A 27,571-nucleotide genomic window follows, 5' to 3' on the forward strand; every position below is an offset into this window, starting at 1 on the left:
GCCCATCCTTTTATTAACAAGAGTTGGTTGAAAATTCCCGTAATGGTTAAGGCTAAATACGGCTAAACATATAATCGCAAAATATGTCTTATAAATATTAATTATTTATATAAGTGAATGGGAACTTAATATAAGATAATTAATATTCTATACATTCATAATCACTTATTAGGGGGACATGACACTTTTTATGCAACTGCTCCCTACATGTATGGACGCCGCGAAGGAGGGGATTGTACGGCACCTGCACGTACAATATGTCTGTTTTTTGGCCGTACGACCTTACTACCTTATCCTCTGGTATCCGTACAAGATCGTACAGCTTAGTTTCATGTGGGTGCAATGTTTCGTCGTACGGTATTTCTCCCTTACGCGTACGGATTCCTTCCCTCGCCGGCCGTACACTGTACGGGCTATGCCAGACTCCCTTCTTTGTCGACCGTACGCTGTACGGATGTTTCAATATTTCCTCCTTCGCTTGTCGTGCACCATACAGGTAATTCAGAGCCTCCCTCTTCGACGGTCGTACATCGTACGAGTGATCAACGTACCCACTATCTGCAAGTCGTACGCCGTAGTGACTCTTCCTTGTCTTGCCTGGTCGTACACTGTATGGGCTATCAACGTCGTATGGATTCCTCACTCTTCCTTCCTCATGTCGTACGTCATACGGATTGTCAAGTTCGTACGGATTTTCTAGCTTTAACTTGCAAATCCATTCTGCCTCTGTCGTCCGTACGGATTCCTCAACTCGTGATGGTCGTACGGTTTGTGCTTGTACTGGTGTGATGTGTATAGACCTGTACGACCCTTCTTGGCACCTTCTTTTTCCTCTGCAATTTCCTCTTCGACAAGCTCTTTCTCTGTCCCGATTCTGCCTGTGTTGTGTACAAATAAGCTCTGTGGGGCTTTAAATAATCATTTGATCTTTTCAGGGTTAGGGTTAGGCTTAAATATTTCATTAATTTTTTATAAAACAATTGCCTCTTTATTAATTGTATTTTTTCCTTACTTATTTCCATTACTTTTGCCTTGCACTTTAATTTTTTAGTACTCGCTAACCCTTGCCTTTTTATCTCTTCCATATACTTTTCGTTTCCCACTTTTAATATCCCGTCTCTTATCAATTGTTTTAATTATTTTATTTGACAGCACTTTTTAAATGTAACTTTTCGTACCTTCAGTTTACCAAGGTACCCCAGGGTTAGGTTGCATCGTTTAGATGGCCCTTTGTGATCCACAGGGTAGCTCATTGCCTCTGCCAATGTTGTTGAATGATCTTTCCACCCTCTTAGTTTCCTCGTTGTTCGGGTACTTGATTTCTTCCTTGCTCTTCCCTTGTCACTCGTCTTGTCTTCCTTCCACTTTTTGTTTAATCCTTTTTCGACATCCTCATCTCCTATGTTCCTCTTCATTCCTGAGGGGTCATCCTGAGTTTTCAGCTTTATCTCTGAATCGTGCAACCACATACAGACATGTGGCATCCTCCTATAGCATTCTTGTGCACAACACAACCCTACGTACTCCAAGTCCCATATCTTGTCAACTAACAGAGCGGGTCTCGCCCCCTTATATCGCCCGTCAATGTAGCGGCCTCCGTACTATTGGTACCATTTCACTTTTTCTCCGTCAACCTCTGGTGATCCCGCGGGATTAGGGATCACCCGATATAATGAATTGGGTCCGGCTTCCAATTCGCCTAGCTGGGAGGCGATGATGAATAAGTCTTCCGTTTTCAGCACCATTTTTAAACAGGGACCTAGGGTTGCCCCGTACTCCCCTAAGTCAAGTTCCACCTCTAGGTCCACAGGTTCCTCCTCTTTATTTGCACTCTCGACTTTCCTTCGGGCTTCAGCCTCTTCATCGATATCGTATGCTACGTACCCTTCTCAAAGACCTTCATATGGGGCCCACTTCTTCCAATGTCCTGAAACCCATACCCATACAGCTAGCTCCCCGAAATACGCGTTTGTGAGGTGCTTGTGGTTCCTAGGAATCGCAACAGCTTCCACCTGCTTTGGCACAAGTTGTTCTTCCATGGCTGCAAAAGGCTTTGCCCACTCTTCATCTCTCCGATAGGGCTCTGCTTTTACCATCGGGTCTTCGTCGACTTCCTTGCTCTGGCCAATGGTCCAATTCCCTTTTGTAGCGTATCCCAGCATGTTAATCCCAATCACAGGTTTGTTCCATTCTTGGTAGACTTTCAGTTTTGAACCATTCACTAGGTCCCTGATTGGGTTGTTATCTAGAGTAGATAGCTTCACCGCCTCGTTCTTGCTAACCTCTATGATCTTATAGGGTCCGAGCCAACAAACTTTAAACTTCCCCGATCGGAGTTCGTTCCGGTCGTTATACTTTAAAACCAACTGCCCCGGCTTGAAGTTGACCCACCGTAGGTGCCTGTCATGCCAGCACTTTTGTCGTCGTTGCGCTACCTTCGTTGCCCATTGTGCCATTACCCTTCGTTCGTCCAGTATAAACAGGTTGTCAAGCCTTGCACTCAAGCTTTCTTCATCACCAAGTCTATTATCCACCACCACCCGAAGGCTAGGTACGGTGTACTCGGCCGGTACCACTACCTCCTGCCCGTACATGAGCTGGAACAAGGTATGCCCCGTGGTGACCTTGTAGGTTGTGCGGTAAGCCCACAGTACGGCTGGTAGCCTTTCCTCCCAGTCTTCCTGCTCCACCCCACATGACTTGTAAATTATTGACACCAACACCTTGTTGGTTGCTTCTGCCTGTTCGTTAGCTCGGGGGTAGTACGAACTAGAGAGATTGTGAAAGATTTTGAACTCTACAGTCATGGTACGGATTACTTGGTTGACAAAGTGCACTCCCCTGTCATTGGTGATTTGAAGGGGTATCCCATACCTCGTGACGATCTGTTCATACAAGAATCATGTCGTACTTAGAGTCGTGTTATCTAGCAAGGCTCTCGCTTCTGCCCACTTGGTGAGGTATTCCGTAGCCACTACAATATATTTGCACCTGTGCATGCTACTCGGCTTAAGGGTCCTACAAAGTCCAGACCCCACCGTTCGAATAGCTCCTGTGGCTGCGAGGGAAAGAGGGGCATGAAGTCCCGCTTGAGTGGTTTTCCTGCATGTTGGCAAGTGTCACACCCGACCACCCACTCCCGGGCGTCAGTGTGTAGAGTTGGCCACCACAGACCGGCCAGAAGTACTTTCCTAGCAGTTGCATCTGGTCCCATGTGTCCACCTGCTAACCTGTCATGTGCTTCCTTCAACACACTAGGGATTTCCTCCTCCAGAACACATCTCCTCAGGATTTGGTCGGGGCCCATTTTATATAACTAGCCATTGATTAACTGGAAAGTCTTACTCTTCAGTGCCAGCTTCCACTGTTCCCCCGGGGGCATCTCCTTTGGGAATGTGGAAGTAGAGAGGTATTGGCCGATCTTCTCGTACCACGATGGTAGTACTGCAATCTGGAACAAGTGTGCATCTGGGAAGTCCTCGTTCACCCCTTCGGCCAGTTCTCCTGATCCGATCCTTGATAGTTGGTCGGCTATCACATGGGACTTGCCTGGCGGTACAATAATGGTGAACGTGAATTCTTGCAGGAGTAGTAGCCATCTACTTACCCGACCCTGGATAATTGGTTTATTTACCAGATACATTAGTGCCTGATGGTCCACGTAAAACGTGAACGGGGTAGCCAACAGGTAGTGGCGAAACTTTTGTACGGTGTACACCATCCCGAGTGCCTCCCTCTCCGTTGTGCTGTAGTTTCATTCAGCCCTTGACAAAAGTCGGCTAGCCAAGAAAACGGAATGATCTAATCCTTGTGTCCCTGCTTGTGCGAGGGTAGCACCAATCGCGAAGTTGGAGGCATCGACGTGTATGTGAAACTCCTTATTCCAATCCGAGTAAACCAGTATTGGTGCACTTACCAGCCGATCTTTCAATTCCTTGAAGGCTTCTTCCTGCTCCGTACCCCACACGAACGGCTCTCCCTTCCTTGTTAGCTTGTCTAGGGACCAAGAGACTTGTGCAAAGCCTTTGATAAATCTCCGGTAGTAGCCAAAATGGCCCAAGAATGACTTCACCCCTGTCAAATTCGTTGGATTCTCCATGTTGACAGTCACTCCTATCTTATCTGGGTCTATCTTCAGACCTTCTTTACAAACAATGTGGCCAAGAAGCTTTCCTTGCGGTACCATAAACCTACACTTCCTCGGGTTAAGAGCCAGCCTAGCTTTCCGGCACCTCTCCATACATTCTCTGAGTGCCTTTAGATGGGTGTCCTGATCACTGAAAATCGACCAGTCATCCAAGAATGCCCTGAAATTTCCTATGGACATTTTGTCAAAAATTTGTAAAATTATTCTCTAGAAGGTTGTCGATGCATTACATAGCCCGAAGGGCATGCGATTCTAGGTGTACACCCCCTCCACCACGAATGTGGTCTTTAGCTTATCTTCTTCCGCAATACTTATCTGATTGTATCCCGAGAACCCAACCAGAAATGTGCATATCTCATACCCAGCTACTTCATCCAAGATGCTGTCAGTGAATGGGATTGGGAATGGATCTTTGATTGTTACTGCGTTTAGGTACCTTAAGTCCACACATATCCTTATCTAATTAGCTTCCTTCTTGAGAGAAATGACTATTGGGGAAACCAAGTCACTGGTTTCCACTTTGAATATGATCCCAGCCTCCAACATTTTGTTGATTTCCTCATTCACCTTGGCTGCGTAGTTCTTGTTCATCCTATACAGTCTCCTCCGTACGGGTTGGGCTCCTGGTACAAGGGATATGCGATGTACGCACAATTCCGGTGGTACCCCCTTCAAGTCCTTGTAGGTCCAGGCAAAGATGTCCTTGTATTCCAGGAATATCCTAAAAGCTACCGCCTTTAGTACGAGGTTCCAATCATCCCCTACGAGTATCACCTGTGGGTCCTCATCCTTGCCTAGATTGACTTTTTTCACATCCCTTTCCTCGTACTTGATGGGTTTGTCTCGTTCAAACTAGTGGGTTGGCGTGTCATCCACCCGTGCCATTCCCTCCTGGTACCTACCGTACTCCGGGGGAAATGACTGTTCTTCCATACGGCCACTTGATTCCCCAATCTCGCATATTTGCAGCATGTGGAACTCCAGGTGGAAGACCTCGTAGTCCTCCATCTGCCAATGGAAGAGTCCGGCAAGCGGACTAGTTCCATCTTCAGAGCATCCATCCAGTTCCAGCACTCCTTCGTTGGGTTCCCTCCCTCCTTTGTCTCCTTCAGTCCCCACTCCCATCTATTTGAGTCCTCCGAGTCAGAGTCAGACGACGCGAGCTCTTCACTGATGGACTGATTCCTCGGGCCAATCACATACTTATGACCTTCACTCTCGATTGAGAGTGTATTCTTCTTCCAGTTATGATTGGCTCTAGCCATGATCAGCCACCCCCTTCCCAGGAGGGCGTCGTGCGCTTTTCTCTCCAATGGAATGACTATGAAATCCAGAAGGAATTGTTGTGTCCGATCACCACCTTTTGTGCCATGAGAGTCCCGAGGGGTTTGATGTGTTGATCTGCACTGACTAGATGAAATGTCGGTGGCCAGAGAGTAGGCTTGCCCAGACCTCTCCAAGTTTCTTTCGGTAGCATGTTGACTCCAAACCCGCCATCCACAATGGTGTTTGTGAGTTTATGTCCCATTATGTCCATCTCAACCACGGCAGGTTTCCGTCCAATGCTTACCGTGAGCAGCATAGGGTCCATGGCATCTGTACCAGGTTCCTTCACCGAAGCCGCACTAGGTGGTTCTGTCACCGATCGGTGTTCCTGGCCGACGGTGATGTCACCGGCTGCATTTGTCAGGGCCATCCTCAACTGTGGCATGCTCTGTAGAAGGTCGGATACCAGTACGGGTATAGTGGTCTGTAACATCTTCTTAATGATATTTTTTTTCTGGTCCTGACCAGAGTGGGGTACTGGCAGCCAGGTGCGAGGCCCTTCCTTGTTCTGCCATTGCCCGCTCAATATCTGCCCTGGCTTCCTGGAGTCTTTTCTTCTCCATGCAAGGGTCAGGATACATGGCTTTCTTGTTTTGCAATCTCGTGATTGCCAGTACGCCTTCCTCCGATTCCTCTACCTCCAGCATATTCACCCCTTTTTGCTTTGGACACTCTATGTCCTCATGATTCCCCGGACCGCACCATTTGCATAGCAAACTTCCTGCGTCATCTCCATTTTGACATTCCCGCGCAAAGTGACCCCATTCGTTGCATTTTCGGCATTGGATCATGGGTCATCCCTTTGCGTCGTATTGAATTCTACTCGGCATATTATTGGGCCTGTTGTTACCCCGCCGATTGTTTTGGTACCCTCCAGAAGGAGGTATCAGAGTTTGCTGCCGGCTTCAGAGGTGTCGCTGGCGGTGTGACTTGGTCGGGTTGGGCGTAGAGCACTTGTGTGCTCCATGCTTTCAAGTTGTATGGGCATTCCTTAATGAATGTCCAATTACTTGGCAGATGTCACAGAAGGCTTTTCAAGGACAACTCCCCTTAGTGTGCCCTTTTGTCTTGCAGTCGGTGCACCATAGTTCCTTTCCTTCCTTGCCACTTTCTTTGTCAACTTTTAGTTCTTTCATCATCCTCATCATATCCCTTCGGAGTGCTTGCACGGTTTTGGACTCCCCATCAATGTCTTCATCTGTACTATCACCATCGCTCACCCGGTGCTTCCCTCGAGATGTCTTATTTTCACTCTCAATATCCATCGCACGGTTGTATGCTTCGTCATACAAGGGCGAAGGGACCACCTTCATCTTCCGTCTGAGAGACGGTACCAGTCCTTCAACAAACCATCTCTTCTTATGGCCATCAGCCGACTGGTTCTCCATTTTGTTAAGCAGTTCCCTAAGCCTTCTGTTATATGCCCGCACACTTTCACTTTTTCCCTGCTTGGTATTGTAAATCTCTGCCACAATTTCATTGTCATCCCGTAGGAGTTTGAACTCCTCTTGGAAAGCCTTCTTCAGATTGTTCCATGACGTTTTATACTGGGCATCTAGGTCTGTATTCCAATCAATTGCTATTCCTCGCAGAGTGGCTGGAAATGCCTTCAACCAGTAATCCCGGTCGTCCTGGCCATATGCCTCCCAAATGGTCACGCATGTCTTACAATGTCGCACGGGATCCTCCGACCCGTCACCCATGAATTTTGGAAGCTTTTGTTTCTTCGGGGTGTGTGCCATTGTTTTTGTCTGGAGGGTTTTATGTAGCGCTTGGAAGTTACTATATGCCCAGAAGGTATTATGTGTCTAGAAAGTACCGTACGCTCTCGACCTGGTTGGGCCCCTGTCCGCAAGGCTTTGGTCACCCTCGCTCCTATAGTCCCTCCTTCCCGGGGTTTCCGGATCTGACCCTCCTATTTTGGTTCCCTCTAACAAGGACAAATTCCTGATGTCGAATAATGTTGCTTCAAAAATATAGGCGATCTCTTCGTGCAAATCCCGTACCGCCTCCTCTCTTTTTTCAGAATACTCTGACGGGTTACTCTGCGACTCGGCTCCGGAGTCTTCTTCACTCAACGTCGAGTGTGGGCCCTGGTCAGCGAGCTCTTCCTCCGCTACGTCTAGAAGTGGCAAGTTCCTGGCAACCTCCGCCAACTCCTTCCACGTACACGGCCTTTGTCTCTCCCGACTATGACTCCAACTCACACTCCAACTTCTACTATGTTTCTCAGGGCTCTTCGAGTCAGCACCCTCCCTTAGCCGTCGTCTCCGCTCAGCCTGTTCTTTTATACGAAGAGATCTTCGTACAGTTCCCTTGTCTACTCCTTCGGGGGCAATGGTACGTTTGTCTTTGTTTGGCCGTAGGGGCATTAAGTGCCAGAGGTACGGTGTCGGCTTGTCTCCCTCTCCTCTTCCTCCCTACGGTTCCGCTCTTCGTACCTTTGGAGAACTTGTTGCCGATGGAGTTCCCGTGCAATTTCCTCCCTTCGGTCTTGAAGTGCAATCAAATTTCTAGCAAGTAACCTTGGAATACTTCCGAGTAGGTCAAAGACGGGAGTGCTGACGGTGAATTCACCACGTACCGTGCCTTCAGAGACGGCTCTCTCCTGAGCCTCCCTCTGCACGTACTGCATGACCAACACGTCCCACAACTCTACCAAGTCTGTCGTCAACTGATCCTCTCAGGTCTCTTCCGTGTTACTTTCTTCTTGTGTGTCGCTGTCCACGACAATTAATTGTTGGTTGAATGGTCGGCCCATTAATTCCTTCCGCCTACCGCCATAATTATCTCCAGGTTCGTCCAGGCAACGGCACCAAAATGTTTAGTCCTTAATGTGAGGTTGATAAACTCACGGATAAAACAAGGATTTCCCACACGTACCAACTATTCATGTAACAAAACATTCATATATCAAAGCATAAGTAACAATAACAAACAGCTATACTAGAATAATGATATCTTTATTGAATTCTCAAGAATATGTCAGTACAATACCATCCTTGTCGAGGTTCCATCCGAATCATATATAGACTCACTGGTTGGCCAAGTTGCCAATCGTCACTAACTACCAACTACCCCACGGGAACCTCTCGGCAACTCAAACATAACCAAACATAAACACCCATCCCAACTACAAACTACATGTGTTATTGACTTGTAACAGTGACTTTATGTTGGATAGCTTCCTTGGTGATGTTTGCTGAAATACAAGGGGGACTTACACTCAACTTATATCATCCACAAGTTAGGACTTAGACGAATTTGACAATAAATGCTATCTTCTTTTTTGGATTTTTAATTTTAGATTTCAAAAAAAAGGATAAAAGGAGAAAGGTTTAGAAGTTCTATACTACTTCTAAGAACTCAAGAGATGGTAAAGATTAGGTAAAACTAACAACACTTTGCTTCGCCACACTAAGGACAACTACACAAAGTAAGTGCAATCTTTAAGGGTTGTGCTGAAGATTTTCATACTATGAATAATACCATCAGTTGAACAATATTTATCCAAAGTAGAAGTTAAAGCACCCACAATATAAGCTCAGGCTAACTTTACACAATGAACAAAAATCATTTGTTCAAAAAAAGTATGAGCAACTATCAAATCTTTCATTCATCTAACAACTTTGTAAGCAAATCTATTCAAAGAAAATCTATTCTATGTTGAAGAAAGTATGCAACCACGTGATAATAAAAAGGTTTCAAAGCAAAATGTAAATGAACTTTTATTATCAAAGTAGCTCTTAGCAACAATTTCATAAATCTCTCCACAAAATAAAATGAGAATAGGAGTTTATATAGAGTTCCAGAAAACAAATGAAAGGCCAAGATCAATCAAAGATCGACAGTCAAGATCAAAACACCAAAGCCCTAATTAAGGTTTCCCACAATAGTAATAAGAGTAAATGCATGGAAGACAAATGGCGCGAGGAGCTATCTTCTAGGAAGGCGCATCCTTGTCCTCTTGAGTGGTAGTATGTTCGATGAACTTGGACACGATCGGGCTAACCTCTTCCTCGTGACATGTGGCAACATATTCACCTTGAATTCCATTCCATCCAAATCATCTGCATGTGTGGCAAAAGCATTCTCCCATTCCAACTCCTGCTTCTGGAAGGCATCCCGAATGGACAAGAAATTCTCTTGGGTCCTGAGCTTCAGATTTTCCACTTGCATATCATTTCCTCAGATGGTCTCCTTCCCAAGCACATCAGTAGCTACAAGGAAAATCCTACTCTGAATTTCTCTAATTTGCTCAACTTTGATACTATCAACCTTCACCTTTTCTAGGACTTCACTTCATGCAACCAATGCCCAATACAATGTATTGAAATCATATGCAGCCCCTGTTGCAATTATATTTCCATCAATTAACTCCTACTTAGGAATTCCTTTCAACACCCTGAGGCACGAGATTATTCTATCATGAACATCATGACGGTCATCCCAATTTTCTGCCATGTTTGCAATTCTAGAGAGCAAAGAAGAAGTCTATCCATATGTCAACATTAACTTTTCCACAAATGTGACATCTTCTTCATTGTTGCCTGCCATCCATTCTTTGGCCTCTTTAGCTGTCACCTTTTCTTCTTCAAAATCTCCAATCGCATCTTGTGAGAGATTCAAAAGTGGAGGAGCCACTGTATCTTCTTGATCAAGAGGCTTGGTCAAGTGCTATATATACCCTCTTTAACCACTCAATTTCGTTCTTGTATTCTCTTTTCTTCCCTATTTCTTTCTCCAGTCTCGCCTTGATGGAAATGAATGAATCGTCCGAGTCCTCAACTTCTTGACCCTTTGTGGTTGGTCCCAAGTTGATAGTGGTGATTTCATACTCCTGAGTAATGTCTTCCTTTGCCTTATCAACCTTCGACACAGCAATCTGAACTAAACGGCAGGCCGTTTCATCCCTCTAAATTGTGGAAAACCTCTTGGTTGTCTTCTTTACTGCCACCTTCTCTAATCTAGCCAGGAAATCAGCTATGTCATCTTCTTCCTAAACTTCCATAGGCGCTTTTATTTTCATTCTTTCTTTTAACCAATCAGGAATTGTGGATTGTTCAATACCTTCCTCCTGATTACTTTCTTCACATGGATTATCCCCGACCCCTCGAAGAGCAGAAATCATTCCCTCTTGGAATCCTTCGTCCAAAACATCCATCACATTGTCTGACTCAAGTATCTTTGTGTCTGTAGGAGATGGGGTCTCTGTTAAAATAATATTAATATCTTCTATAATGGTCATCTTCTATTTTTAGCGGTCATCTTAGTTGTCGCCTTATTTAGCTATTTAGCTTTTTAGTCGACTTATTTAGTTTGTTAAGTTAGCTTTTTATTATTTAGCCTTTTAAGCTATATTTAGCTTTTTAAGCTTTTTAGCTTATTTGATTTCACTTTAACGACTAGTTCTATTTATAGAACATTATCTTGTAACCTCTATATATACATGTGTATATCGTTCAATGTAATGATCCGATTATTGAATCATTCATTCAATTTATTTTTCATGGTATCAGAGCATGGAAATTAAAAAATTTGAAAGTTTTTGTTATTAAAATTTTTCGAAGTTTTTATTGAAGAGATTTTTTTTTAAACTGTTTTGTTTTTTTTTTAAAAAGAGCAGGTTCTTTTTCTCTTCCTGGGCGGATTTTTTTTTGCAGGTTGAAAATTTTCCTAGGGTTTTGACCCTTCAGTTCAAGTCGAAATTTTATTCTAGTTGCAAATTCTTGGTGGGTTTTTCGAGACCTCAACTGGGTCATCATCAGATTTTTCTAGGTGCATCGTTTTCCATGCCTCTATTTTTGAGCCGTCGGATATGCATTATGTTTTTCAGATTCTTGGTGGGTTTTTCGAAAGCTTTTCTAGGTAGGTCTCATTTTTTTCTGAGTGCCTTGTTTTTCGTGCCTCTAATTTTGTGCCAGTGAATTTGCCTTGGAATTTATAAACAGTTCACAATTTTTGCTAATTCTGTGGACGTCGGGAATTTTGCTGTCTTCTAGGCACCGTTTATGCTGTTTTAAGTTTCCAGAAAATTTTAATTTCAGGGTTTCTTCCAAACCTCAAAATTCGCGCATTGGGATTCGTATCTTGAATTCCACTCCATAGTTTCAGATTTTTTGTGCAACTCCTATTCCAATTTTTTAATCAGATTCTTTTGTCTCATGCTTTCACTAGGTTGACCTCATTCAACCTCCATTTTCGTGATGGCATCTTTGACCAACATCATGTTGGAACACAGTCAAAAGTTCAACAACTGTCACAACACATGGAAACAGTGCATGTTCACGATATTTGAATATCGTTACCTTTATCACATTGATTTAGACCAAACCTTGTATTACAAGTCCCAGGGTTTTCACAATTTTTTCCTGAAAAATTGTTTGTCGGTTTTCTGATTTTTTCCACAAAAAAGCATGGGAGGGTTTTCACGATTTTTTCCTCAAAAAATGTTCGTAGGGTTTATAATTTTCCCTTAAAAATTATCTCATCTGTAATCCGCGATATTCGCATAAGATTCTAGTTATCTGGGTTTTGCCATTTTTTTCCACAAAAACGATGATTTGTAACCTCAGATTTCTTGGTTTTTCGATTTTCTCCTCAAAATCGTAAATTCTCTTTTCGAGGGTTTAGAATTTTTTCCTTAAAAATTATTATCTATTATCTGCAAAGCTTGCGTGGGATTTCTAGGTTTTCACGATTTTTTCTTCAAAAATTGTTTGCTGGTTTTTACGATTTTTTCCTCAAAAATCATTTGTAATACACGAAATTCGCGTGGGATTTGTGATTCGCGAAGTTCTCTGGTTTTGATCGATTTTTCTCCTCAAAAATTGTGCTTTGTTGCAGTCAATTTGGGTCGCACCTGCCAGGGCGAACATCTGCAACCGTGGTATCTTGCAGTCTGTTTAGGAGTTGTTGGAGCAAACAATGCTCAGTACTCTTCTGCAAAAGGGTTTGCTGATTTTTTCCTCAAAATCATGGTTTCAAGCTTCAATAATTCGTGTGCCAGATCTCTAATTCGCATGTGGAGGCTACATTAACTTGGATAACTTTTGGTACTCTTAGTCATTTACATTTTGCAGATCCTGGGAGGGTCTCCATAGCAGCAGATGGTCTTTGCATTTGTGACCATAACACCTGTAGTGTCTTTTGTAGGGTATTGAGTACGATGACCATTAAGGAGGGTGTTAAAATAATATTAATATCTTCTAAAATAGTCATTTATTTTTAGCAGTCATCTTAGTTGTCGACTTATTTAGCTATTTAGCTTTTTACTCGACTTATTTAGTTTGTTAAGTTAGCTTTTTATTATTTAGCCTTTTAAGCTATATTTAGCTTTTTAAGCTTTTAGCTTATTTGATTTCACTTTAACAACTAGTTCTATTTATAGAACATCGTTTTGTAACCTCTATATATACGTGTATATCGTTCAATGTAATCATCATATGTGTGTACATCGTTCAATGTAATCATCCGATTATTGAATCATTCATTCAATTTATTTTTCAGGCTCTTGATCCTCCTCCTGGATTGATTCCACATTTCCCTTATGGATTGGGGAAGGAATCCTTATTTCGGCCAGTGACTCATCCTTAATAGTTAATACATTGTTCACATTCTTGGATGTGGCAAAATGGGATGGGCCTGTTTTCTGCCTCTTTTCGGCAAGTTCCTCATTCACAACCTTCTTCCCTTTCGACCTTGTAGAATCATCAACTGCTTCCTTCCTTTTCCTCGAATTAATGCTTTGAATTGGCCCAGCACTTTGAGACGCTCCTTCATTAGAAGAATATGATTATATTACGCCCATCAAGTGAGAGTCATATTCTTTCGCTTCAACTCGTGGACCTATTGATCAACCACCATTGTGAATACTTGACAACTAGCCGCATCAAGGTGGCTAAATTTGCGAGCTCTGGTTCTAACCATCTCACAGGAGGAAGAGGCCTATTCTCATTAATGTGTGGCTGAGTGTACTCTCCATCATCCTCTAGCTGGTCAGGTACATGGAAAAGCTCAGTTGTTCTGATCAAGCTTATAGGTAATCTGGACCATAGTCTTTTCCTGACATCAAATTCATCTACAAATTCGTCTACAGCATTTGCCCAAAAGTCCTCAAGATCCACTCTATGACTGTACTTCTCTCCATTTTCTAATCTAATGTGATTGTGGCGATCAAAATTAGCCCTAGATCGATAAAATACGTACGAATGGATACCACTGCATCTCCACGCTGGCACCTTCAGCTGCTTGTGCCAATGGATAGGACTCCAACATATTTCCAATGAAAAATGGAAAGGAAATGGCAGTCTTGTGCTTGGCTCTTTGGAAGCCCTCATATGTCTCCAATTGCCTAAGAACTTCAAGCAAGATCATTCTATCGGTGGGATAAATCAGAAGCCAGTAAGGACATCCGGTAAATCCCTGGACTCTTACATATGTGAATCTCGGATACTAGATAAACCAGGATCCATACTTGCTTATCAAGTTCTTGGCTTCCTGAGTGAGCCTCTAATGAGTTTCCCCCTGCATTATCCTAGTGATGTACATCAAAAATGAATCATTCACCATTTGAAATGGTACTTTTCATCAAGTTGCAACTATGGGTAACAATCATATAGGCTTTGAATTCATTATTGCCATTACCTACTACGCCTTTTCAAATCAGCCTTGTATATCTGTAGTTTCTTGCCAGTAGGTAAATAACATAGGAGCTCATGTAAAAGGATTTTGTCTTTTCCAAATTTCTCAGTTGTTCATCTAGGTTGTTGTTGATTATCCGAGACCAATTGAACATTTTGACACCTGAGGTGATCTCGTCAATAAAGTAGTACATCCAAATTTCAAATGGCGCACCATGAGGGCTGCCCATTACTCTATTCAGCAGTAAAATAATATCACCATTTTTGAGGGTGGGCACCTTTTTGAGGGTGGGCCTTGGCTTCTCTAGCCACAGCTTATTGACAGTTGTCGCATAAGGCTCAAGCTGGCCCTCATAAATTCTTTTGGTTTCCTCCTTGGTTTTGAATGAAGTCCGGTTGAAACTTGGGATCCCGAATGCTTCCTGGATGGCCAATTCTCCGAGATAAGCCAACACTCTCCCATCCAACGCAATGATCTGTCTTTCTTGAGCATTATAATGCATAGCACATTCAACTATCATCTCAGCACATTCCACAGTTGGTGGGAATCCAGATGCCTGGACAAGGCCATTTCTCATCATTCGTCGAGCAATCGGTGTGGGTAAGAGTCCATCCTGCCCATACATTCTTCTTTTCAACTCTTTGAAGTCTACATGTCCAAGGTTGGTGTCTCCATCCTTTTTTCCACTTGGAATTGATTTTGGATTCAGGCTGCAACCCTTTGTTGGCAAACTTCATCTAGACTTTTCTCGAGAGTCCTCCTTGAGTGGTCATCAACCTGTAAGAAAACATGGAAAATTAACATTATTTTCAAGAAAACTTCAAGTTTAACCCTGATTTTGGACCTTTTGCCTTAAAATTTCACCTTCAACATGTCATAAGATTAAAAATCTGTGAAAAAGCAGACTGTAAAAGTGAAAGAAATCTGTCCAACTTGGTAAAATTCATGAAATACATGCCTAGGCCAGAAAAAGAATTAAAGAAATCAGTCAAATAGATTTGGATTTTTGAACTTCTGAAATTTACTTTTCACTAATTTTGGTGACAATCTGTCCTTTACTTCTGAAGATTGTTGATAAATTTTGTCCTTGAGAGAGAGCTCTTCAATCTTTGAACATGAGGAAGAATGAAGTGAAAATGACAAGTAAAGATTGATATAAGGTTGAGAATTTCGACCATTTTGGCAACTTCATATTTTACCTTGGATTCATCGAACCTAGTCTTTTTCATTTCCTCCAAAATGGCAACTTACTCTTATTTGAAAGATTTCAAAAGAAAGTTTCTATTTTCACTTATGAAGCCACTTCACATAGTTTCCATTTTTGTTTTTGGGCACCACTTCATACTTAGCCAAAATATCTTCTCTTGGGGCAAACCAGGACCATTAGGGACCAGGTGTCTAATTAGAGATTGGGAAGGTAATTTGCTAACATTCAAATCCAATAAATTGATGGAGGGAACTAATAACGAAACAAAGTTCAAAGTGGCTTCGCTCATCTTGAAAGTGACGAGCAAAATTGGGATTAAGAAATTGCAAATCATGATCAATGCTATCAAACAAAGGAAGACACCAACAGGAAGCTAAATAAATTTGTAATGCCTATCTAGAAATTGTTGGAGGAGTTTGAAGATTTTTGAGTTTCTCATGCTTATAGAGAACAAATGAGGTAATTACCATTAATGAGGACAATGAGTCAAAAGCGATGAAAAGACAAGAGGGTACTCCTTTGGGTGGCAAATTGCATTGGCACATAGGCATTAGACAGCGGTGAGGGTATTAAATTGGCTCAAACCAGTGAGAGAAATGTTGGAGTAAATGTGGTTTTACCCATTTACTTAGAACTTAAGTTTTCCATAGGGCCGACATAGTGCATTGTTAGTTATTAGTTGAACATTATTAAATAATGTTTAGGGTGCACTTAATATTTGTTGTTGGCAGTTGGATGTCGGTTATCTCTACCTGCTATCTCCTTGCTTTTATAAACAAGGCATATGTACATATTTTGATTATCTCATTCTCAATTCATCTATCTCATTGGTGAAACAGCCTCGTGCTTGTCTCGTGTGTGTGAAGGTGTGTTTGCAATTTGTGCTCCTGGGTTTGGTGGCCATCACCAACAAGAACCACCAAAGCTGGAGGGGGCAAGTGACAAACGAGAGCTTAAAGCATGTTTTCAAGTGCAATTGCCCAAGGATGCTTCAAGCTATCATAATGTTGTTGGGTGATGAATTCTTGAATCTAGAGTATAAATATAGAACTAATGTGGATATTGCTACTATGTTCTTCGTCTGAATTTTGGAGTTGGATGCTAAGGAGGAAATAAAAAGAATAATGATATATTGTGTGTGGGAAAGTTTGAAAGATGGAGGGAGGGTTGGATGATTTTATTCCTATGGCTAAACTGGGAGGTGGGTTTCATAAACGTAGCGGATGTTGTCAAAAGATTTACTATAGATTCAATGCCCCACCGCAATCATTTATCATTTGGGGCACCATTATCAACGAAAATTATCAAAGAGATCAAGCTTTGACAGGGAAGGAATTCACAATGCTGGAGGAGCCAAAGGTATAGAGCTAAATTGTGCAGGGGAGGGTACAACGGATGCCTTGACCCAAATATGGAATTTTAATGAGAAGAGAAGCAGGTTGATAGGGTTTCCTAGTCCTACCTTATAGAAATAGTATCATAAAAGATATAGGTGTTGAAACATATTTTTGGGTCCAAAAATTTGAAGAAAATACCTTGTTTGAGTCCATGCTACAACAAGCCATACATATCAGCAATCCATACCTTTATTGACATCTAATCCAAGCAATACTCTTTGACTTCTTCCAGCTGTAGATGTTTGTTATATTTATGATGAGGACCATGCATGACTAAAACATTGACATTTTTCCTTTGTTACTTCTCCAGAGTCTAGCCAAATCCCTCTCAAACATGATCATTGCATATTGATAGGTTTTTATGGAGCTGTATTGTACAAGGAGGGCTGTACAGTTTGTGGAAGCAATAATTATTGAATGAACAAATATTTTTAGTGTTATATGAAACATACTACTACTTGCTAAGCATATTCCTTCAGAATACCAGGCCGTACTACTTCAGGGAAGTGTTGCAACTGTCAAGAAATATAAAAAAGTTCATTTTCTGCTATTCTCAGACCTGCAGAATAGAAAACTATATCAGCAATATATTTTCATGAGGCTCACATTTCTTCAAAATACCAGTATGTATTACTTGAGTAAAGTGTTGCAGCTGTCAAGAGATACAAAACAATTATTTTCTACTATTCTTAGATTTGCAGACGAGCAAATTAGATCAGCAACATATTTTCATGTGGCTTACGTAATCAAGTGAACTTATTTTTCTGCATTCGCCTTCAGTTGCTTGATGAAATGCTTACTTTCTGGTTGATGGATAAATTGTTTGACAAAATGCCTTAATGGAATTGTTGAAGAAAATAATTGCTTACCATATCATATTGCAACTATTCAATGGCTTTTTGCAAGTATTTGTTATTTTGAAGAAACTAGACAGTTTACTGTTGGATCCCCCCAATTCTTTTCATTGTAATAGATCCCAGTCGGTTTATTTGTTGGATCCTATTTTAATTTTTAGTACTATTTCTGTCTTTCAAGGCATTTACCAAAATGGGGTGAATTAGTCTATTATTTTGGCGTTTACAGAATTCTATTTGTATTCATCAATTTGGCTTCAACGAAATTTGCATTCATTATCAGCCAATTTGACTCGATCAATTCTATGATTTTCTTATATTGTAAATTGGATAGCTAGACGCTAATATCTTTCAATGTAACTCCATTGTCTTCATTCTAGTCTTCGAATGCTCTCAACTTCCCAACATTTGGAACATGGTGATCAAAAAGAGCTGGAATTTGAGTTGTTTGCAAAAATTTCTTGTTGATTTGAACCAATGCCCTACGAGGGTTATTGCAAAGCATAATTATCAGATCTTATCAAAAACAAACCTTGAAGTGGTTCTTGCTAACCCTTTAGACTTATGTAATAAAGAAGGCCATGTCCTCAATCTATTCCAGTAACCCCTTCAAGTGCTCATCCAAATCAATCACAAGTTTCTCCTATAAATCGGCACCATATTCAAGCCAAGCAATCTAGAGCCAAAGGAATCAACCTTTTATTTCATGAAATAATGCCAACCCTCTTGTTGCACCTTAGCTCCAATTGCTTGGAATCCTATCCCAATATCTACCTTAAAGGCCCTACCCTTTTACACAAGGAAAAATTTGAAACCCCTACTGATTGTATACAAAATATTGCCAACTTATATATTATTAATGATGCTATACACCATGATGTAGTGCTTAGATTATTAACAGTCTGTTTTAAAGACAAAGCTTTAGATTTATATAGAAATTTGCTCCCAAATTCTATTGCAAATTGGGATCAATTAGGAGCAGCATTACACAATCAGTTTAGAGAAAAGGATGATAATCTTTATAGGGTGGAGCAGCTGACTACAATAAAGAGGGCACCCATGGTGACAAAAACTGATTTCACCACTCGGTTCCATATGGCTTGGAACAGAATTCTTTGAGAGGTAAGGGCTCTCCCTGCTGTGGCATTTCCATATTTCTTAAATACATTTAATCCCAAAATTATAATGTGCTTCTATCAATGGGAGGAGACGGTTTACGAGCAACCTATGACAACATTGTCAAGGCACAAAATCATCTTATTCAAGCTGGGAAACTTGCACCTAGACTATCTATGCTTCCATTAACAGAGATTTATGCACCTTTCATTCCCCAAACCCCTATGCAAATGTCTAATTTAGTCTTAGCTCCTATTCTTGGGTTTTAGCAAGTTGTCCCCCAATCATCCAATTCCTTTGATGAGGTAAAAGGCATGTTGAGGATTGTATTAAAAGTTTCAATGAATTAGTCGCAATCCAATCGTCATCAAGGATCTTTTGTTTGATGGTTTTTCCTTCAGTAGAGCTTGAATTAAGCAATCTACTCCACTTTGAATTCACCATCATCAATTGTAGAGGCTCATGCACCTCGAGCATCCTCTCTAACAAAATGAAGTAACTAGCATATCTTGTCTCAACAAGTTTGAGGAACTCCTTTGAAAATGTCCTGAAGAGAGCAAGTGAGGTGTTGTGTTTACAAATGAACATTTGAATGTCTCTAGCTTCTACCACCACTTCACCCAATCTATTTTCCTTGTCATTCAATGCATTGTTTAATAAATGAACACAACATGGGGTTCCAAAAGGTGTTTGTAAGCACTCTCCACCATCATACCAGCCAATTTGCATGCATGTGTTGAATAAATGACCACTTCTACAACATTTGAGACCCCAACCTCCTCTATGACCTCTCTCAAAATGCTAAACTAGAAGTCTACATCTTTACACTTCCCTAAACAATCCACAACTCTACAAGAGCCAACAAGGCATGTGACTATGATATTGATGAGTGGCTAACGTCAAATGTCAGTCCACTCATCCATCACATTAGAACAACACAGCTTGATCCAAGTTTACTTCATATCCTCCATTAGCAAATTAACCTTCGAATACTCTTTGTCTAGACGGGTAGTGTATAGCTTATGATCTCCAAGGAGTACAAATGAGGGACCAATAGAGGCGCCTCATATCCTCTATTAGCAAATTAACCTTAGAATACTCTTTGTCTAGGCAAGTAGTGCATAAATTATTATCTCTAGGGAGCACAAATGAGGGACCAATAGAGGCTACATATTTGATCATTTGTTTGAGATAAGAGGAACGGACCACATGAAATGGGATGGCATGGGCATAAAATAATTTAGCAATGGAAGACTCTGTTGCATCCCGGGCTTGCACATTAAAGATACCTTCAATTGTCTCTAACCTCTCTCAACACCACTGTTCTTCCTCTTTCCTCTTGTGGCAATTTCACTACTACCACTACCAACTATGGATGGCATAGGCATAGATGATTGTCCACTTGCAAAAGAATGTGCTGACATTGTCACAGCTTGAAACCTCATTTCCACCTCCAAGTGCAATCTATAAGCCTCTACCTTCTCATTCTCTTTTATTTTTGGGCAAACTTTAACTCCACAAATTGTAACACCCAAAAAATGAGACCGTATTCTTGTGTAGCTCCCTCTAAATACTTTCTTGCAAATGTGACAAAGCCACACCCTATTCCCCCTTGTATATTTTCCTTTGGTATGTGGGATAGTCACAAGTTGGAGAAGAGATGTTTTTTATTAAAAGGGCAATTTGCATAACTTTTGAAGGGCACTAAAATGAATTTGGTGGCTATCCACATCCACTCTCAACACTTCACACTTTGATGAGGCTGAAACTCTTGCATTTGTTTCAATTTCTTCCACTTCATTGTCACTACTATCATTCTCACTACAGCTCATGTTGGTTTAGTGAGATTTAATGAAACGCTAAATTAAAAAAAAATTTAAAAATTTAAAAAATCAGACATTTCTTGCTTTAAGCTTTGAAAACAATAAAATAAAGGATGAATGACTTACCTCTTTGAAGAAATTGCACTCAATACCACTGATGCCCTGGATTCAATCTCTTTTGCAGCTGCTCCTTCAATCCCTACTAAAAAATATTGCTCTTCCTTCAAACCTTGCTGCAACCTTTTTCACAAACAAAACATGCAAATGAAATAAAATGAGGCTCTTTTGCCTTATCTAGGGCGAAATGGGGTGTGGTGGCCCATTTTTATTTTCTGAGTGCTTTTTGTGAAACACTTACTTTTTACAAGGAACAATCGGCCACCCCCTGCTAACATTCTCCACGTCCCACCATTTCGAGGACATTTCCTTTAATTTGCTAGATTTTGGGGACAGCCCAAGGATGTCCCCAAGGTGTCTCCCCATCATCTCAAAAGCAGGGATGCCCCTAAAAACCCCAAGGATGCATCCCCAGGTTTCATTGGGATTTAACAGCATTTGAGATGCAATTAGGCAATCCAACCAATTGCAATTATATTTATTAAGAGGAGGATTAATTAAGCAAGAATTTGCACCAATGCCTCCACCTTGTTGCAATTGTATCTAAATGGATTTCTAACTGTATTTGAGGGTTTAATTTCTTCACTAGTCCAACAACTTTCAATTGTATCTAGATTAATTTATAACTGTATTTGTGGATTTGATTTCCTCACTAGTAAAACAATTTTTAATTGTATCTAAATGAATTTCTAACTGTATTTGTGGATTTGATTTCCTCACTAGTTCAACAACTTTCTATTAGATGACTGGCTGGCCCTTTTCTATAAATAAGGGATTTTGGTTCATTGTTATCTAAGTTTTTCTATGTAAACTCAAGTTCTATGAGCCTTGTATGCAAAATTATTTGCTCAAACTTCTTGCCCTTTAAACACCTATATTCATGTGTCTCAAGATTTTCTAGCTTTTCATAGTATGTTATCGTGATAAGATCTAAAATAATCAATATATTTGAAACCACGATTGATTCTATCCTTCTTTAGCTAATGATTATGTATGGTTTTTTACATTTTTGTGATTATGCTTACATTTCAATTTCAATTTTCTATAGACTATTGAATACTGTATTAGATATTCCATGAGGGTTTAGCAGGAGAATAACTGTTCTAGTGCATCAACTATTTTTCTTTTCACTCATTTAATTTAGAATTTCCCTATCTCTGTTCCATGTCAAGTTAGGTTAGCAAGAATAAATGCAGAACTGCTTCTTCAACCCCACAGATTGTCTTACGCTTCAATTTGCACACCTGTAAAAGTTTCCATGCTCATGCTTTGAGGGGCACAAGATTGTTGCAAGATAAATCTAAGCATTGACAAAAATCAATCATGTCCTATAAAAAAATGCATGTTTTATAGGCTTGAGATGGGCCTAAAACAGCCACAAAATCAAAACAAGACAAACATAAAAAATTAAAAATTAACTCAAAAACATGAAGAAACAACCTCACAACTGCCAGAAATGGCCCACAAACACTACATGATAATTGTGGCAGGAGAAGATTAGTATGGGAGCCGGACAACAGCAGTTTGCATTGCAACCCCAACGTGTGCCATTTTAATGCACAATGGTGACTCCCATTGCCTTGCTTGGGAACCAGACAACAGCAGTTTGCATTGCAACCCCCACATGTGCCATTTTAATGCACAATGGTGGCCCCCATTGCCTTGCTTGCAAGAATGCTTTGAGGTCATTAGAGGAAACTCAAAATCCCTAAAACAAAGGCGATTAACGCAAAAAAATTGGAAAATTGATAACACTCCAAAGAAACATATATAAAAGCAAACATCTCTTCTTGTTCTCAAAGGTTATGTCGTACAACTCACAAAAAATGAATAAGACAAAAGGAAAGGAATCTTATCCATCGTCCAATTAGAATGAATTGTTTCTTGCATATCTTGGAGACTACTTTTAGTTAAAGTGCATCAAAATAAAGGAAGAAAGAACTATCATTCAGCAATGTTACAAATATGTTTACCAAGGAACTTAAACTGGTTCTTTGAAGAGCATTTTCAACATATTGTGGTAAACAATAAGCAAGGCCTGGAATTGTTGCAAGAATCCAAGAATATAGACTCTGTACTGGTATTTCAATGTTTGATGCTCTTGTATCTTTTGAATCCTCTATGTGCAGCTGTTCCAGGTTGGATCCAGAAAAGGCTACAATTGCAGAACTTACAAGGCATTTTATATCCGGGAGCTTTATAGTATTTTCATTCATCTTATTATCACAGAAATCCACATACTTTGCATTATGCTCCATGACCCAACAGAACCACAAAAAGTCACATATATCATTTTCACTAAGATGCCCGCCAAATTTATCGTTATCATCATCTTCTGAAATTTCAATGTTTGAAGGAATATCAGTCCTTCTCCTGACATCATGAAATAGCCTGATTAGCAGATTGATGGATAGAGCCACAGGTGTCTTTTTGCAACACTTATCATAACCTTTCAAGAATGCTGGCCAAAATACTTGTCCATTGTCTGATGTAAAATGTGTTGAAACTATTGTTGCACTTATCTCACCAAGCAACTTAGGAAATTCTGCAGATACTGAATAATCTTTTGCTTCGAAATTTAGGAACCTGCAACGAAAACATTCCTGAAAGACAGGAACACAAAGTTAGTATAATCATAATGAGTTACAAAACAACCTCAATAACCAGTTAGAAACATGTAAATTGAGCAAAAAGGTTAAAAGACAACAAGCTGAAAGACAGATAAATTGAGAATTTGTTGCTTCAGTTGAAATATTGAAAAAAAATCTTAAGGCATTATTCAGCAGATAAACTTCTATTGATAGAGAGATTTACAATAATCAATCTACATAGCAAGTAGGCATCTAGTACTTGACATTCTCTAGGCTAATGACACATAAACACAAAAATACAAGCAACCCTAACAAAGAACGATTACATATGATACCATAAGTCTATAACCATGCAGAAAATGGCAGGATTCCAACCAATTGAAGAAGATTCAACAAAAATTCTGAAAACTATCAAGGATGGATAAGACACCCAAGGTAAGAAGATATATAATCATGTCGATTTCTAATCCAAGACAATGTTAGTCAACTAAGTGATTTCCTATCAAAGTGGTTACGTTCTTACTTGTTTGGTCTACTAACAATATAGGCAGGTTGCTCATAACGAAGATTATCAAGCTATAAATCCTAAAAGAGGCTTCAACTCCTCACCAACAAAGGAAATAAAGGGTGAAAGCCAAAGAAAAAGTATGATGGCAAATGTCAAGCACAAGCAAGGATGATTGAGGATAAGGGAAATATTCTCCAGCACACTGAGATAAAATCATATATAGGATCATCTTCCAAGCATAAAGTTGTCAGTTCAGTGGGTCCAATATTCAAGTTAGGTAACTCCAGTAAACTTCAAAGATCAAATTTTCTATTATTTTTAGGAAAAGCTGCTTTTTGCTTTTTATAGTTATGTCCAGAATTGAGGAGATAAGATGAAAATCACAACTTTCTATTTTTTGAGAGTTAATCATTTTTGGCAAAAAGGAATGGATAGCAGAGGCAGAAAGTCACCAAAGCAATTTCAAGCTTTGTCACGTGAAAAAGGAATTCATAAAGATGAAAGGTAATGGAAAGTGGAGCTTTTATTAGAATCACTATTCACAAATGAAAAAAAGAAATAAATTCAAACTTTGTGAGTTAATCATTTGAAAATTAGCATTAATGAACCTCTCCACCAAAACGAAAATGGGCGCCTAAACTCAATCAAGCATCAAAATAACATGTTTTTCTTATCAAATCAAACTTGGAACAAAGCAAAAGCAGCACCAAGTTAGTATATCTGCCCAAGTAAAAAATGGGCATCAAATAAAGTGAAATAAAAGAGAAAATGCAATAAATCTGATCCCTTAATGAAAAATGATGCCCAAGCCAAAATTAAGGATCAATTAAAGTAAATTAAAAACAAAATCAACAGATCAAAGCCCTTGATTTGGATGGGTGTTCAAGAAGAGAAGCAAAAATGGAAAGACGGTAATATTTTATATTATTTTCAAAGGATGGGGATAGAATTGCCTTCAAAACAATTATTTTTATTATTTTTGAAGCTTCAAGGAGCTACAATTAAAAGGCTATAAGTATATTTCACTTACACATAGAATGTAATGAGAGTTGATGCCAAGCATATGCTACAAAAATTATCATTCAAGTTCTATGTTGGGTTAGATTGTTTAAGAGTTTGTATAAAGAATGCAAAGTTGAAGCTTGTTAAAAGGCTATAAATATATTTCACTTACACATAGAATGTAATGAGAGTTGATGCCAAGCATATGCTACAAAAATTATCATTCAAGTTCTATGTTAGGTTAGATTGTTTAAGAGTTTGTATAAAGAATGCAAAGTTGAAGCTTGCTTATGCTGCTAAGATTTCCATTCATGTAAAATCCCAAATGTTGTATCCGTTAAGGAAGAATCCAATTAATAAGATATGTTAACTTTGTGCGGCATCAACGTTTGAAAACATAAAGCAGCTTTGAATGTTTTGGGATAATTAATTGTCTTCATCAATTCCATTTCCATGTGTTTTCTTCTTTTTTCCGAATCAAATCCTTGACAAGATTCCAAAGGATCTCTATTTTAATCCTTCAATAGTATTCTTATTTACAATTTAGTTGTCATAGATTAAGAACATTCATTGGTGAGAAAAGGGTTTTTTCAAAGTCTTATGCTCTAGTCTTTAAGATCAAAAATAGATAGGTCAAGTTTTCTTATTTATTTTATTCTTATGTAAAACCCCAAAGAGTGGATTTTACAATGTTCATATTGGTAGATTTGTTTCTGTTTTAGATTTAAAGTAGAATATATCAAGGACCTTCCCCTATGAATTTGAAGAGAGGTTCACCTCATCCACCTTTTTGCTTTGTGTTCTCCTATTTTATTCCCACAAGTTAAATCAACGAGTTGGAATGGAAATAATTTAATTAATTAAATTAAACTGCCTTAAGTTAATGTTTTTATTATAAAAGCAGCGTTAGCTAGGGCACTGACCCTTGACATAGCCAAGATGCTATCAACGGCACATTAACAGCACAAAATCAGAACTGAAAGCGAGAGTCTTACAATAGTGAATAAAAGCTCAACAGGGGCACACCTCGTAAGTCCAAAGATCCGTAACCAAAAACATAAGCAAAAACAAAACAGACCTAGACCTAGGGAGTTGGCTTACGGAGCCCACCCATACCAAGGACATTGTCCCAATCTTCAATAAGGAGCTTGTAAAGTTCCTTGCAGGCCTTCTTATCCTCATCTTCTTCAGCAATCTTGTCCTGTAGAAGGCAAAGGGTTGTCGCCGAGTTGTGCATGACTCTAATCCAGAACTTGTTGATAATGACAAGTTGCCTATCTCTGGTGTCCCATTGGCATTTCATCTCCCTGAATTCCTCCTTCAAATTATGAATTTCATTGTCGTCCCAAGACTGTCCAGATGGTTCCGCAGCTCCCGGACCTCGAGTTTAAGGGCCTAAATCTCATCATCCCAGGGATGTATAGTGGGCTCTGCATTCTCCTCAGTCTTCATATCATGTTGGTCCTCCTCCGCAAGAGAAAACCTTTTATCTTTTTCCTTCTCCCCCTTTTTCTTGCCACCATTCTTTTCCTTGTCAATTTCTTTCACAGTGACTCCTTCCTTACCCTCAACCCCTTTGCCAAAATTAGATGCCATCCTAATGACTGGGTCCACTTTCTGTAGAATTTCCTCCAAAGCCACATATTCTAGCTTATCTGCAAGGTGCACATTTGTTTTATCCCAATAGGGGGCCAAGGTCCCCCACGTTACTAGCATCCAAAACCCCAATGTCAACCTCCTCACCCTCAAGTTCATTTAAATTTCCACCACCCGCACCCCCTTCAATATCTTCTTCATTATCGACAACAATCTAATTCTTATCTTTTTTCTCATGAGCACCTCGAGAGGCAATTCTTCAGGACCTTCTCCTTCCCTCAGTTTCCACAATAGGGTCTTCTTCATCTATGTCCTTAAAGCTAGAGTTATCAATAACAATTCTTTAACTTTTACCTACGGATTTGCCCTTGCCCTTAGGGCAAATGGATTTCCGCTCCTTAGTAGCAGAGGGAGAGGGAAAGGTAGGGGAGTTGAGCTCTGTAATGGTTACAGAGGAGGGGAGGGAAGAGGAAGCAAAGACATCATTAGAGAGCTGGAAGAATCTAGAAGGGGCCATTCCACCTACAAACGCCATCAAAAGGTGGGAGGCATGCAGAGGGGAGGCCAAGTGATAACGATAGAGCCTGTATATCACACCCTGGTGAGAAGGGATAGGTTGCTTATCCTCATTTTTAGGATCAAGGGCCTCATTAATGGAGCGTTCCAGAGAATGCGGCAGATAGAAAGGAAGGCATAAAAGATCATGGTTCCTAAAATGATTTAACAAGAGCAAGTGATATAAAAATAAATTTTATGGCAGCCCTCAAGGGTAAAATATTTCATGATCATTGATCATTAAACATACCAAATTCCACGAGTGTTGGAGTTCTTCTTTGGCAAAGCCCCCTTATAATTTGACAGGAGCCTCCTTTCCCTTGAAGAATCAGTTAAGGTCGTCACTATTTGCAACATGACTCGTCCGCTTCCATCTCCTTCCATCCAAAGAAAGGCGAGTCGCTTGGGCAATAGTCTGTATTTAATTAATTAGATCTTTTATTTTTATAAAGTGACCTTAGTCGAGACCAAAAAGCAAAACTAATATAAAGTCACTTTATGAGAGCCTAAAGGATTTACTATTTTAATAAAAAGTTCCATTGGAGGTTATAAAAAGAGGATGAAGGAGCCCATTTGGAAATCTTTGGTCATTTTCATATTTTCTCATTTAGGAGTTTGGACATCCTTATTTGACTCAAACCCTATGATGAAAACCCTACGGGTATTTGGCTTCAAAGAAGTGACTTCTT

The 27,571-nt window shown here is 40.1% G+C and overlaps 1 protein-coding gene across 1 annotated transcript in view; it reads right to left on the reverse strand.

The window, feature by feature from the left end:
- LOC131067399 (uncharacterized) overlaps nt 1-27,571 on the reverse strand; it is a 57,127-nt gene that overhangs the window by 24,222 nt on the left and 5,334 nt on the right. Inside the window, exon 2 of the mRNA XM_058002386.2 lies at nt 22,604-23,233. Coding sequence (XP_057858369.2) covers nt 22,604-23,233 — 630 coding nt within the window. The remainder of the gene's footprint in view (nt 1-22,603; nt 23,234-27,571) is intronic.

Source organism: Cryptomeria japonica, chromosome 5 (genome assembly GCF_030272615.1).
Source record: "Cryptomeria japonica chromosome 5, Sugi_1.0, whole genome shotgun sequence".
Classification (NCBI taxonomy): Eukaryota; Viridiplantae; Streptophyta; class Pinopsida; order Cupressales; family Cupressaceae; genus Cryptomeria; species Cryptomeria japonica.